Genomic DNA, 15,155 nt, shown 5'->3' on the forward strand with positions numbered 1-15,155 from the left:
ATAAAAGGTTTATACCTAAAGGATTGACAATAAATCAAGTGATTAAACTTGTTAACTAAAGCACAAATTCGGATACTGAATTTCAATGTTTTGCCAACCTTCACATCTCCAATAATGTGTACTCATGCACAGAATTCTACTCCAGAGAGAACTTTGCATGCTGCTTCTTAAGGAGGAGAGATTATTTCCTATCTGTGGGCACTGAAAAGCTCAATTTGAAGTATTGGACACTCCTCATGTAGTACAGAAAATTTGCATTTAAGGGTGTAAAAGTCCTGCTACAATACTCAGAAGGCAGACATGAAATACACCAGATGGACACTAAACTTAACTGTGAAATGAGAGGCTCTTGTGAATTTCTGTATGATCAGAAACTTTGGATGCATGAGCAGGCATGTGACATTTTATGCCTGTCAGGTGTTCTACAAATTATATCACGTCCTCATTTCTAAAGCAGGTCCTATTATCGAACTGGTGACAATGTAAAACTCATGCTTGACAGAGCAGCAATATGATGATACTACAGATGAATGACTAGCTGAAGAACTGGTGCCTGGAGGTAGAGTTTCGGGTTCTTGGATAATTGGAACCTTTTCTGGGACAGGGTGTCCTGTACAATAGGGACAGGTTGCATCTTAACTGGAGTGGAACCAATATCCTGGTCAGTAGGTTCAATAGTACTAATTGGGAGGGTTTAAACTCGTTTGGCAGGGTGTGGGAATCAGAACACGTGGTCAGAATGTGGAAGGATGGAGAAGGAGGTAGATGTCAGGACCAGTAAAAACAGGCAGGCAGCAGCAAAGTAATAGATACATTGGACAAACAGCTTGAAGAGTGTGTGTTTTTAATGCCAGGAGTACTATGGGTAAAGTTGATGAACTTAAAAGCATAGACCAGTACATGGAACTATGAAGTAGTGACCTTTACAGAAACTTGGTTGAGACAGGGATAGGGATGGGTGCTCAATATTCCAGGTTTTCAATGTTTTAGAAAGATAGAGAGGTAAAAGAGGAAGGAGAGTTCCACTACGAATCAGGGACAATATCACAGGCGCATTCAGAGGGGACATAATGGAGGGCTCGTCCACAGAGCTTACATGGGTAGAACAAAAAAAACAGGAAGGGGTCCAATCACTAACGGGATTGTACTACAACTCTCCCCTACCCGCCCCCATAGTAATATGGGAACAGATATGCAGGCAGATTAAGAAAAAGTGTAAAAACAACAGGGCTGTTGTCATTAGGGAGAGGTGGGAGGAGGAGTGACTTCAACTTCCCTAATATAAACTAGGACCTTAAGTATAAGAGATTTAGATGGGGCAGAATTGGTTAGATGCATTCAGAAGGGTTTCATACATCAATATGTAAATAGTCCAACACGAGGAGGGGCATACTGGGCCTGGTGTTGAGTAATGAGCCTCGCCAGGTGACTGACTTTTCAACAGGTGAACTGTTGGGGAACAGTGACATCTTCATCCTCAGCAGATGAAGCAACCCAATCTTTTAAGATAGGTATAGAAAAGGATAGGTATGGTCCTTGGAAAAGAGTATTAAATTACAGCAGGGTAAATTACAAGAGAATGAGGCAGGAGCTAGGAAGAGATAATTGGGAACAGCAGTTTTTTTTACCAAGTCCACATCTGACATTTTCTGTTTGAAGACCAACAGCAGAGTACAGGACAGGTGTGTTCCAGTAAGAAGGATGGACAAGAATGGAAAAGTTGTTGATGTTGACAGAGGCAATGACCACAAGACCCAAGAGCAGAATTAGACCATTCAGCCTGTCAAGTCTGCTCCACCATTTCTTCATGGCTGATTTATTATCTTTCTCAATCCCATTCTCCTGCCATCTCCCTGTAACTGTTGATACCCTTACTAATAAGAAACTATCAATCTCTGCTTTAAATATAACCAATGACTTGGCTTCCGCAGCCATCTGTGGCAATTAATTCCATAGATTCACTACCATCTGTCTACAGAAATTCCTTCTCATTTGGGTTCTAAATAGATGTCCATTTATTCTGAGGTTGTGTCCCCTGGTCCTGCACTCACCCCCTAAAGGAAACAATCTCCACATCCACTCTGTCTAGGTCTTTCCATATTTGATAGGTTTCAGTGAGATTCACCCCCCCCCCCACTTCTAAAGTCTAGCAAGCACAGGACCAGAACCATCAAATGTTCCTCGTACATTAATCCTTGTATTCTCATAAACCTCCTCTGGATCCTTTCCAATACCAGCACATCTTTTCTTAGATAAGGGGCCCAAAACTGCTCGCAATACTCCAAGTACGGTTTGACTAATGCCTTATAGAGATACAACATTACATGCTTGCTTTTATATTTCAGGCCTCTTGAAATCAATGCGAACATTGCATTTGCCTTCTTTACTGACTCAATCTTTCAGGAACACTGCATGAGGATTCTCAAGTCCCTTTATACATCTGATTTGTGAATTTTCTCCCTGTTTAGAAAATAATGTACACCTTTATTTCTTCCACCAAAGTGAATGACCTTACACTTCCCTATGCTATATTCCATCTGCCACTTTTCCTATTCTCCCAATATGGTCACGTCCTTCTGCAGACTCACTGCACCCTGAACACTACCCACCCCTCCACTTATCTTCATATTGTACACATACTTGGCCACAAAGCTTTCAATTCCTTCATCCAAATCATTGACATAACAGAAAAAAAGCAGTCTCAATACTGACACCTGTGGAATTCCATAAGTGACCAAATTTAGTCAAGAAGAAAAAGGAACAGTATGTAAAATTTAGGAAGCTAGAGTCAAATAGAGCCTTTGAGGATTATAAGTAGCCAGAAATGAACTCAAGATTGAAATTAGGAAAGCCAGAAGTCCTTGACAAGTGGGATTAAAGAGATTCCCAAGGCATTGTATACGTATGAGGAGCAAGAAGATAACTCACATCAATACTATGTGCTGTGTCATATGGCATGGGCAATCTTGGTCTTGACCATGATTATTCTTGGCAAATTTTTTAACAGAAGTGGTTTGCCATTGCCTTCTTCTGGGCAGTGTCTTTACAAGCCATTATCAGTACTCTTTAGACACTGTCTGCCTGGTGTCAGCTGTCACATAACTAGGATTCATGATCTGCACCAACTGTTCATATGACCATCCACCACTTGCCCCCATGGCTTTACATTTACCCTAATCAGGGTGTATGGGGCGTCTGGGAGGGGTAGCACCTCTTGTGGGGAACATGTCATGTCCTTTTCAAGATGGTTAGTCCACCTTTGGTCTCCACCTGGCACTTAGCTCTCACCTGTGGCTCTTTGTAGCTGCTTGCATGCAACAGCAGCCACACCCCAGGCAACAGCTTCAACAAGCTGGCTAAACCAGGTGAGGGTAGCCGACGGGTCTCAAACCCTCGGTGAGATAGGGAGATGTCCATCCCAGCATATGAAGACAGACTCCAGCACATTGAGCGGAAGAGACTAATGGAAGGTCCAACGGTCAAGAAGGCAGTCTCTGCAAGCATTGTGAAACGTGTAGAGCACGACAAGACACAGAAGACATCCTGCTCATCCACTGCACCTAGTCCTATCTCCAGCTGTCTCAACTCTTGTCTTGCCACTGGATCCAGATGGGAATTGGGAAAAGAGAGTGAGGCTGACGCTGCACAACTCTCCCTCACTTAAATCCAAATCGAGCGCTAGTCTCAACACCATCATGAATGGTGTCGAGGTCTTCTTCGACGACAATGATGGATGAACAACAATCGGGAGGCTAAGCAAATGATTCACCTTGCCAAGGGTGATCTGCAGGCTAACAGAGGGAAGGAGCACCTTGCTTTGGTAAAGGTGCATCTCCACCCGACCACCCATGACAGGAAAACTAGGGAAAGATTAGGACCACTCAGTAATAAAGCGCGAAACATTTAGTGGATGTGGGTGATGTCCTTAATAAGCACTTTACATTAGTACTTACCCAGGAGAAAGATGTAGAGGATAGGAAAATCAGTGCAAAGAATATTGATACTATTGGGCAATGAGGTAAAGGGTGACATAGTGTTCAGTTTCTTTGAGTATTAAGTTGAGTATTTCCAGGACTGATGTAATAAACCCAGGTTATAGAGAGGAAAGAAATTGCTGGGGCCTTGATAGGTATCTTAAGTGTCCTCACTAGCCACAGGCGAGGTCTCAAGAGGACTGGTGAATAGCTCAAGTCGATCCTATTATTGAAGAAGGGAACAGAGGATAATCCCATAAATTATGGACCAGTAAATCTCATGTCAGTGGTAGGAAAATTACCGGAGAGTATCTTAAGGATAAGATTTATGAACATTTGGAAAATCTTGACCCAATTAGGTAGAGCCAGCATAGCTTTCTGGGGGGCAAGACATGTCTTACTAATTTAATTCAGTTTTTTGATGAGGTGACGGGGGTCACTGATAAAGACAGAGCTGTGGCTATTGTCTACAAGGATTTTAGTAAGGTGTTCTAAAAGGTCCCTCATGGGTGGCTCATCCAGAAGATGCATGGGAACCATGGTGAATTGGCCATTTTAATTCAGAACTGGCTATTCCATAGAAGACAGAAGTTAGTGGTTGAAAGGACTTATTCTAGCTGGAGATGTATCATTAGTGATGCTCTTCAGGGATCTGTACTGGTACTGCTGCTGTTCGTGAAATATATAAATGACCTGGTTGAGAAGGTTTTTGGAGGCATCTAACTTGTGTTTTTTTAAAGCAGACTTTAAGGGTAAAGGTGGAAAGTCCTTTCAATTCACAAGTCAGACAGAATCAATTACAAATAAATAGAAAAATACCTTCTAACGTAACTTCTATCTCTGGGCTGCTTGGAGTCAGAACTTGTGCTGTCTTCTCTGGTACAGAACTGGAGTCTAATAAATGCAAATTAGGTGTATTAGAAAATTATATTAAGACATTCATTTTCAAATAAATTAAACACTATAACAGCATCTTCTTTTAACTCCAAATGTAGTACATTTCAAAATTACTTGAATGCAATACAACAGTGTAAGTAGGAAAAAAAACCAAGGGGATGGAACTAAAACATCAGGAATGTACTGAGGACAATTTACTAATGGTCTAATTAAAAATAAAATACCACATTAAACCAAGTACAGACTAGATAAAGTATTTTAGGATACAATCCTTTCACCTTTCACAGGTCGGGTCAAATTGGGCTCAGATGGACAGGATACACGTCTCCTCCCTCTGTTGGTGGGTGGGGTCCCTAAGTTAAATGAGTTTGGACAGTCTAAATCCAATTTGAAATAAAATGAGTCCACATCACAATTTTAAAACAATGCAATTTTCTAGACCGTAGTTAATACATCAAAGCAAAATACTGCAAATTCTGGAAAACTGAGGTATCGAAAATGCCAGAAATACTCAAGTCAGATAGTATCTGTAAAAAGAAAGTTAATGCTTCAGACTGGCAAACTTTTATTAGAACAAGAAAAGGCTAAATACGGTTTGAGATACAGAGAAAGGGACAATGGGAACTTAGAATCGTAGAAAATATGGCAGGCAGAAGAAATTAAAAATAGAAATTATAGTGCAATGTGGTAAAGGGATAAGTAAATGAACAAAACATGTCTCTAGAGATGTGTAAGTGGGAATAGCATAAAGCATTAGTTGAAATTGTTGAGTTCACTGCTGTCCTTATGGCGTTAAAAGACCTAATTAAATGATGAGATCTTAGAAAAGGGAAAAGTGCAAAAGAAACAAGTACAATCAAAACAGGTGCACCTCAAGGTTGTGCGCATAGTCTGCTTCTCTGCTCTCTACACCCTTACTGTGCACTTAGTCACAGTGCCATCTATAAATATGTCAACGACAGAACTTTTGTCATAAAATCTCAGATGGTGATGAGGAGGCATACAGGAGTGAGATAGATCAACTGGTTGTGTAGTATCACAACACCAACTTTGCACATAAAATCAGTAAGACCTCAGAATTGATTATCGACTCAAGTAGGGGAAGTCAAGAGGACACACGCATCAGCAGTGGAAAGGGTGAACAGTTCCAAGTTCCTGTCAACATCTGTGAAGATCTACCCTGCATCCAACATACTGATCCAATTACAAAGAAAGCACACCAACGGGTGTATTTCATTTGGAGTTTGTGGAGATCCATATAACATCAAAGACATTAGCATATTCCCACAGATGTACCATGGATAGCATTCCAATTTGTTGCATCTCTGCCTGGTAGCCTAATGTACAGGATCAAAAAAAAGTACAGAGGGCTGTAAGAACAGCCAGTTCTATCACAGGATATCTCCACCAAAAGACAAATACAAAATGCAATGCCTCAAAAAGACAGCACACATCATTAAGGATCTCCACCATCCGGAACAAGCCCTCTTCAAACTATTAGCATGAGCTTCTTCCCATCGGTCATTAGATTTCTGAACGAACCACGAACACTTCCTCCCTTTTTGCTCTTTTTGCACTAAAGATAAATTTCTTAATGTAATTTATAATATATTTTATGTATTACTCTGTACTGCTGCCACGAAAAACAAATTTCAGTACATTTGACAACTTGCTCTACAAGCAGAAGCATTTCTTAAAGAACCAAACTAACCTGAATTTGGTTTTCCAAGTGTCAGCAGACAGCGAACACACTACACCAAACTGAATGTTAAGTAAAATCATCATTTCACTCAGTAAGTGGACCTTGGATGGTGTGAAGGGAGTTAAGACACCTCTACTTCCACAGAAAGATAACCCAAGGTGGCAAAGATTGTTAGGTGTGGAAAAAATAAATTAGTGTCATAAAAGGAAAATCCCCTTTCAGAATATTGAAAAGAAAGGGAAATTGTTAGATACAATAAGTGGAAAAGAATTATTGGAACTGGAAGAAAATAACCTAAATGAATGTTCAAACTCATGGACTACAGATCAAAAATATTGTGGGATTTCCTTTTCCAACCCACATGACAGCAAAAATATGAGAAAACAGTTAGGGACACCATCAAAAATTGCAGAATCTGATCCTCATGTTGAGGCAGCTTAATTGTAAGGAGCATTTGGGCATGATCATTGGAATAGATGGAAATTCAAAAAGTGAACAAACAATGGAGTCCTTACTGAAAAAAATATGAAGTGCAGTGTACAAAATAAATACAAGTTAACAAAATTGTTTGATACTCTCCCTTCTGATCTTCCGCATTCCAACTCTAAATAATTAGACCCCAGCAAGACCTTATTTTTTGTTCCTTCATTTGTCACCTGAATAAACGTCAAGGCAATCTGCAGTTTTTCTGTCATTGTCTTAACCTAGAAGGGAAGATCCTTTCTTTCAGTTTCACAGATCTCATAACTTCTTCCCTAGTAGGATCAATCTTACCACCTATTCTTGCACAATCTAAAATTGCTTATTGTAATAATTTTTCCTCCATGTTTCAGCTTTCTACCTTCATCTCCAACTATTTCAAATTGTTTTTTGCTGCTTCTAGTTTCTAGACATTAGCTGTTAAATTTTCAAGGTCTTCCTGTCCCTTTGTATTTCCATCCCAAGGCAAAATGCATCAGTACACCAAGAACTGGTAAATAGAATTACTCTAAGCAGATACTTGATGGTGCTGCATTACTCCACTACTATTTGGAAAACCCTCAGTCTCAATTAAGTTAAACAAATCACTCCACACCACTCCCCATCCTGTTCACTATTTTTAAAATTGTCATGGGGAAACATTTCATACCTGATCCGTCATCTTTTTCCACCAGGCTCCAGTTTTCAGTTCCCAAACCTTTTGTCAGAATAATTCTGACTAAGGGTTTTGAAAATGAAATCTTAATTGTTCTCCTCTGCCCCACAGGTGCTGTCTGACCAGAGTATAATTTTTCCTGATTTTTATTTCCTGTAGTTTTCATTTGATTCAGTTTGATTCAAATTTCCATTTCTTTCCTTTATTTCTTTCTCATACTCCATTTCGGACCACATTGTCATATCATCCATCCACTGTAAACAACATATCATCCTTCATTTCCAGCATCTCCACCCTCTCAACATTCCAAGAGCTATTCTATTCACAATACGCTGATCCACTGATTAATATCCTACAATAACTCCGCCCTTTTGAACAACTACTGGAATGCCTATTTTTGTCACTTTAAACTTCACTTTCATCCGTACCCTCTGTAGCTTGCAAGGTTTCAGTATAATTTAATGCAATTCAACAGCATCTTACAGAGAGTTCAAGTACAGTCCGCCACCCTTATCTGAGGGGGATTGGTTCCGAGACCCCCCCGCAGATGCCAAAAAATGCAGATGCTAAAGTCCCTTATTTAATCTGTCTCTATGTGGTGGACTTTAGGACCCAGTGGAGCTCGGGACCCACCGCCCACACTGTTCCGTTGACAGAAAACAACCACGATTGAAAATAAAATTGAAATAATAAAGCCATTGGAAAGAGGTGAAATGCCATCGATCACTGGAAAAGCATTAGGCTACAGTCGGTCAATGATGGGAACAATTTTAAAGGATGAATTGAGAATAATGGAGCATGTGGAGGCCCTGCCCCAATGAAAGCTACAGTTATTACTAAGCAACACAGTGGTTTAATTATTGAAATACCTGTTTCTTTCCCCCCCCCCCCATATTTTTCTACATAGAAGAATACAGAGTACAAGAAAGTGTAAATAAAAGGTCAAAAAAGATTCTTTTAAACTACCAACTACATTAAATCTGTTCATAATAACAATCTTGTTACCCCGTATTCATGTAAGTTAATCAATAGTTATACTGAAATATACTAATTTATTACAGAAAGAGGAATCTAACCCCTACCAAGACCGAAGCAGTTTATTAAGGAGAAAAGGTAAAATACCTTCTCATATAATAACAATGCATAATAGCCAACATCTGAATTTAAACAACAAATTGAAGATTTTGAAAATAATTCAGAAAAGGTCCCTACAATGTTTGGAAGTCTTGACGAGATTCAGAAATAGAACATCAAATCTCTAAATCTAAACGTGACTTAATTTCGCATAACCATCGAGCATGAAATACATATGTTTCTTAAGTGTTTTGTATGCATAGAAAGGTAAAATATATATTATACACTAAGACACATGTTTGACTAACTGACGCTATATAATACCGGATGTATCTGTTCTGACTTAAGAGAACTTCCAGGTTTTTTTCCGATCCCGATCTGCTGTAACCTATGCACATCCTCCTGTGTACTTTAAATAATCTCTAGATTACTTATAGTACCTAATACAATGTAAATGCTATGTAAATAGTTGTTATACTGTATTGTTTAGGGAATAATGACAAGGAAAAAAGTCTGTACATGCTCAAACAACAAGTACTGGAGAGAGAACTTCCGTGTTTTCCTGATCCACGGTTGGCTGAATTCACTCAAGCGGAACTAGTTGATAAGGAGGGCCGAATGTATTCCAGAAAATGATTCTACTATTCCTGGTTACATCTCTAGGATTTACCTCTTATTTCTTTATAATTTTGTTTGCTATCACCTTTACCTTGTTCCAATATCCGGATTTCCAGCATTCATACTTAGCTTTTCTCCTGATACCTCTGTAATTGAATCTCCTCTGTTCCCTATACTATCATAGACTCATTTTCTTTCTTCCCTTTCCTTGCATCTAATAACTTACTAATTTTTGCTTTTCCAGTTCACTATGGTACTCTCTCCTCAGATCAGTTATTTCAGCATCATTTATAAACTGAGGCATTTCTTAAACTATAGCATATGATGGAAGCATAATAGTTATAATAAAATGTGTCCAGAACTTTATTCTGAGTTATTCTGCACAGAGCTTAAAATCTTGCCTGGATACTTCCCTTATTACGGGTGGCCCTCGTTTTTCGAACGTTCGCTTTATGACAGCTTGCCATTAAGAAAGACCTACATTAGTACCTGTTTTCGCTAACCAAAGAGGATTTTCGCTTTTATGAAAAAGACGCCTGCTTTACACGTGTGTTTACTCCGAGAAAGACTACCATGACTGTGAAACCTTGTGCAGGCAGTTGTGTGCGCATGCATGTACATGACGATTTTTTTCCTCCAAATTGATTATGGCTTGCTGTCTTCCCGATTCTGTTAAGTGAAACTACACCATACATACAATATTTCTACTTTATATAGGCTGTATATTTATCATGCCATTCCTGCTTTTACTATATGTTCGTGTTATTTTAGGTTTTATGTGTTATTTGGTAGTTATTTTTTGGGTCTAGGAACGCTCAAAAATTTTTCCCATATAAATTAATGGTAATTGCTTCTTCACTTTATGACATTTCGGCTTACAAACTGTTACATAGGAACGCGCTACCTTCGGATAGCAGGGGAAACCTGTATACAAATTAAACCAATTCTTGAAGTCTAGGTAAGAACTAGAATGGCCAACTATGATGAGGAAAAAAGTATAACAAATATTGAGCAATGACACAACTATGCTCCACATTTCAGGTTTAAAAAAAATTAAAAGACAAATACTTCAAAGGTAACCATCCCGAACTCCACACAAAGACATCCAAATCCTTACCATCAGTGCTTTTTCCTTTTTTTAACTCATCAGGAAGGTAAGGCTCGACTAGTTCTGGCCTGGTTGAAAAGCATTGAAATAAGCATTAGCATTAGCTATATGTTTCTTTTACAATATTTGCATTTACATACATTTTACATTTCAGAATTTTAATCACATTAAAGCTGAGATCAACCAAAAGTAGTATTATTAGGAAGGATAACTAAAATTTAAAATTTAGGACTTACTTTTTCACAATGAACTTAATCTTTGCACTGCCTCGAATAATTCTTTCCAGTCTAGGTATTCCAAACCATGTAGGACTTCTGAAAGGAATTCCATCTGGTAATCCTTCAACATAGAGGTGCTGTGGATTGGATTCAAATAATGGATATGGCACCTTTACTGGTTGTGGAAGATTCAAAGCTTCACCTGCAGACAATTGCAGTAAAAAAAATTATGTACATTCTTATGACAATTCAAGGCTCTCCAAGTTGATTTTATAATATTGCCTTTGAAGCTAAACAACTTACCAAATTTTGTATTAAAAATCTCCTCAACCTGTTTTCTGAGTTTGGTAATCCTAACATTCCAATCTTCTTTTCCTGAAACAATTTAACATGATGTAGCTCTTAAACACTTTTAGTTACCTTTCAGACTATACTAGAACATTGAGATACGTCTTCTGCAAAGATAGCTTTGAATACATCAAAAAGGTACTGATACAAGAGATTCTGCAGATGCTGGAAACCTTGAGCAATACACAAAATTGCAGGAGGAACTCAGTGGCCCGACTGGCTGAGTTCCTTCAACAAATAGGTATTGTTTTGCAGAGCACCGTGTGTAATTACATCTGTTCTGGAGCAGAGCGCATAGCCTTAGAATAGAGGGATGTCCAGATAGGACAGAGGAGAAGACCCTCTTTAGCCAGAGGGTCGTGAATCTGTGGAATTCATTGCTGCGGAGGCCAAGTCATTGAGTACATTTAAAGCAGAAATTTATAGGTTCTTGAATAGTTAGGGTGTCAAAGGTTATGGTGAGAAGGCAGGAGAATGGGGTTGAGTGATAATAAATAAGCCAGATGGGATAGCAGAGCAGAATTGATGGACCGAGTAGCCTATTCTACTCCTATATTTTATGGTACTCTTGCAGTCTATTAACTCTACCTGCAATAATTCTACATCTTCTGATTCTATGTCACCTTGTGGTAAAATGTGATTTCATATTTTTTTAAACCAACAGAGCCCCCCCCCGCCCCTTTGTCTATCCTTTTGATACAATATGCATCCTTGGATGTTAAGCTCCCAAACATAATCTTCTTTCAGCCACGACTCAGTGGTGCCCACACGTCATACCTGCTCTCTAACTGCACTACAAGATCATCTACTTTATTCCCTATACTGAGTGCATTAAAATACAACACCTTCAGTCCTGATTCATCACCCCTTGCGATTTTGCCCCCATGTTACACTTCAACACATCCCACTGGCTGCCAATTCTGCCCTATCATCTGCTTGTCCTTCCATAGTCTTACATACTGCATCTATTTGTATATCAACTGCCCCATCCACAGCCCTATCATTCCAATTCCCATCCTCTAGCAAATTAGTTAAAACCTTCTCCAACAGCTCTAGTAAACCTGCCCACAAGCATATTGGTCCCCCTCAGGTTCAAATGTAATCTGTCCTTTTTGTATATGTCATACTTCCCCCAAAAGAGATCCCAATGATCCAGAAATATGAAACCCTGCCCCCTCTGCAACAATTACTAAGTTTCGCATTCATCTGCCATATGATCCTATTCTTACCCTTACTGGCATGTGGCAGAAGCAGAAATCCAGATTACTACACTGGAGGTCCTGCTTTTCAGCTTTCTACCAAACTCCCTACATTCTCTCCAGGTCCACTCTAATTTCCTACTCATGTTATTGGTACCAATGTCATGGTACCACAGAATCTCTTGTCTGCTCCTCTAAAGACAGAACCCTTCTCTCTACTGCACTCCTCTTCTTCCCCTTCATTTCTGAGCCACAGAGTCAGACTTTGCCAGAAAACTGTTCGCTACTATTTACCCCTGATAGGTCATCTCCCCCTACCAGTATCCAAAGCTGTATACTTTATTATTGATGGGAACGGCCAAAGGGGTGCTCTGCACTGGCTGCCTAATCCATTTTCCTCATGACAGTTACCCAAGTACCTGTCTCCTGCAACTTAGGGGTGACTACCTCCCTATAGCTCCTATCACATCCTCATTCTCCAGTACGAGCCAAATATTAATAAACATTGAAAAACGCCCAGAAGGCAATTTATTGTGATAAGTGTGCATATGTACCCTAAATGTTCAGATTTTAAAAATATGTGTGTCTTAAGACAAATACTTAATATAACCCAATCAATGTTTAATACACTAATACAGCAATCTGGATTCTTCTGCCCTTTTCTAGATTTTAATGGAGAGACTGGCACATGAATTCCTGTCATGAAGAATATATGTTCTTTGATAATAAACTGAGTCCAAAAACAGAAATTCAGAGGGATGGGAATTAAAGCGACAAGCTATATAAAAGATTGAATAAAGGTGCAGTCACCCAATCTGTGTTTAGTTTCCCCAAACAAATGTGCCAGAATGATTACATTGTGGCGACCCATTTCCTGGCGCATCTGAACCGACTCACAATTAGATAGCCTACGGGGGTTTGCGAGCACAGAGCTTTGGAGCCTCTGCTCCATGGGGGGCCGGTTGAGGGAGGCTTAAAAATGAGGCTGAAGTTTTCGAATAAAGTTTTTTCCTTCGACTGCAGTTACCGACTCCGTGTCGTAATTTTAGCGCTGCGTGTAGCACACCGCTACAACATAATGCAGTGTACTAATCTCAAAGCAGCACTAGTAAATCATAGCTCATTTTGAAAGCCCTAGGGTGGGTAAAGAAATCAAGTACTACTTCCAACTTGCTAGTACTTGACAGAATTGGTAATATTCTAACATGATACATTTTCACAAATGTTAATGTTTAGCATTATCTGTTACAAATTACTGATTAATCTCCTTACAAATATCTGTAGGTCAATTATAATCAGTTGATCTTACCTGTTGAGCTTAATCTCTGTATATTGGTATCATTTGACTCATTCACCAGTAGGTCTGCTCTAGAAATAAGAATGAATTACATCAGAAGCTTTAAATAATTAAAAGTTTAAAGCAACACACACAAAATGCTGGAGGAATTCAAGAGGGCATCTATACCAGCTTATATGGAGAGGGATAAACAATTAACATTTCGGGATAAGTCTCTTCATCAGAACTGGAAAGGAAGGGGGAAGAAGCCAGAATAAGGTGGGGGGGGGGGGGCGGGAAAGGAGTACAAGCTGGTATAAATAGTTTAAATATGTTTGAGAAAAAAAAATAATCAGGTCTTAAGTCCTGAAAAGTCCAAAATTTACTAATCAACCAACACCTTCAATTCACATAAATTATTTCAAAGTAAGGATTACTTTGTTGCTTTATCTATCACTTGAAAGTCCCTCAAGTCCAATACTTAGTACAAATGTTATTAATACAAAGCCAACTCAAATTCAACTATTTGCTAACAATAGCAGGGAAATATAACCAACACTGCAAACTAAACTATTTTTCTTAGCCTCGCAGGATGAACTTCGGGTTGGAGGACCGTGCAAGTCTGAAAGTCATGGCTCGAAGGTCAAACTCACAGTTGGTATCCGAGGATGAAGACCTGTTGAGTGACGCTGAAAATCCAGGGACAAGAACTAAAGGTCTGAAGGAAGCCTATTCTGGCCTGTCTGGTTGTGAGTGGGTGGGTGGGATGGGTGAGGGGTTTGTTGTTGATACTTGTGTTGTTCTATGGAACACAATGGGCATGCTATTCTGGCATTGGAACATGGCAACACTCACAGGCTACCCCCAGCACATCCTTGGGTGTGCTGGTTGTTAAGGCAAACCACATATTTCACTGTCCATTTCAATGTATATGCAATAACTAAATCTGAAACTGGCCAGAGCTACAATTAACACTACATTCTAATGATCACAGAAACATATATCAATTGAACTTTGCACCATAAATGACTGCCAGTTACCCAGAAACAAAATAGAATTAACGTATTTCTCTATTAAATTCATCTCTCTGCACATTACAGCTTTTCAAGCATTTATAATAGTACTACTTAAATGTAGCTTAATGTTAATAACTCCACCACCCTTTGAATCAGAGTTTCAAATTCCAATATCAAGAGAAATACATTTCTTAACTCACTTAATTTTTCTAATTAATTCCAATATACGAACCCAAGTTACTGACTTTCCTGTTCATGGAATCAGAATCTAGACCTATAATTTTATAAATCAGAATTACATCTTCTCTCCATTCCACACCCATCTTGTTCCAAAAACGAACCTGACCAAATTCTCTTACGATATCCTCCTAAACCTCCACTGCACACTCAAGTGTCATCACCTGTTTCTGAAATACAAGCAGGACTACATGCAATACACTAGGTGTACCAAACTACTGTATATGCTTCATACAGTTCCAATACAACTCATCTGCTTTTGTAATCTGTACTTCAGTCAACAAATGCAAACATCTCAAAACTTAACATTATCTATCCATCCTGTGACCTTGAGAAAACGTTGACACATTCCC

At 39.1% G+C, this 15,155-nt stretch overlaps 1 protein-coding gene across 18 annotated transcripts in view; it reads right to left on the reverse strand.

The window, feature by feature from the left end:
• LOC132395887 (general transcription factor II-I-like) overlaps positions 1-15,155 on the reverse strand; it is a 154,337-nt gene that overhangs the window by 37,526 nt on the left and 101,656 nt on the right. For 17 of the 18 annotated variants that reach the window (XM_059973026.1, XM_059973031.1, XM_059973022.1 and 14 more), the window contains 6 exons: positions 13,583-13,641; positions 11,030-11,101; positions 10,745-10,928; positions 10,518-10,576; positions 5,150-5,224; positions 4,794-4,868 (listed from right to left, as the gene is read on the reverse strand). In XM_059973026.1, the coding sequence (XP_059829009.1) occupies positions 4,794-4,868; positions 5,150-5,224; positions 10,518-10,576; positions 10,745-10,928; positions 11,030-11,101; positions 13,583-13,641 (524 nt within the window). The remainder of the gene's footprint in view (positions 1-4,793; positions 4,869-5,149; positions 5,225-10,517; positions 10,577-10,744; positions 10,929-11,029; positions 11,102-13,582; positions 13,642-15,155) is intronic. The other variant, XM_059973019.1, reaches the window with a different exon arrangement.

The sequence above is a fragment of the Hypanus sabinus genome, chromosome 6, assembly GCF_030144855.1.
Source record: "Hypanus sabinus isolate sHypSab1 chromosome 6, sHypSab1.hap1, whole genome shotgun sequence".
Classification (NCBI taxonomy): domain Eukaryota; kingdom Metazoa; phylum Chordata; class Chondrichthyes; order Myliobatiformes; family Dasyatidae; genus Hypanus; species Hypanus sabinus.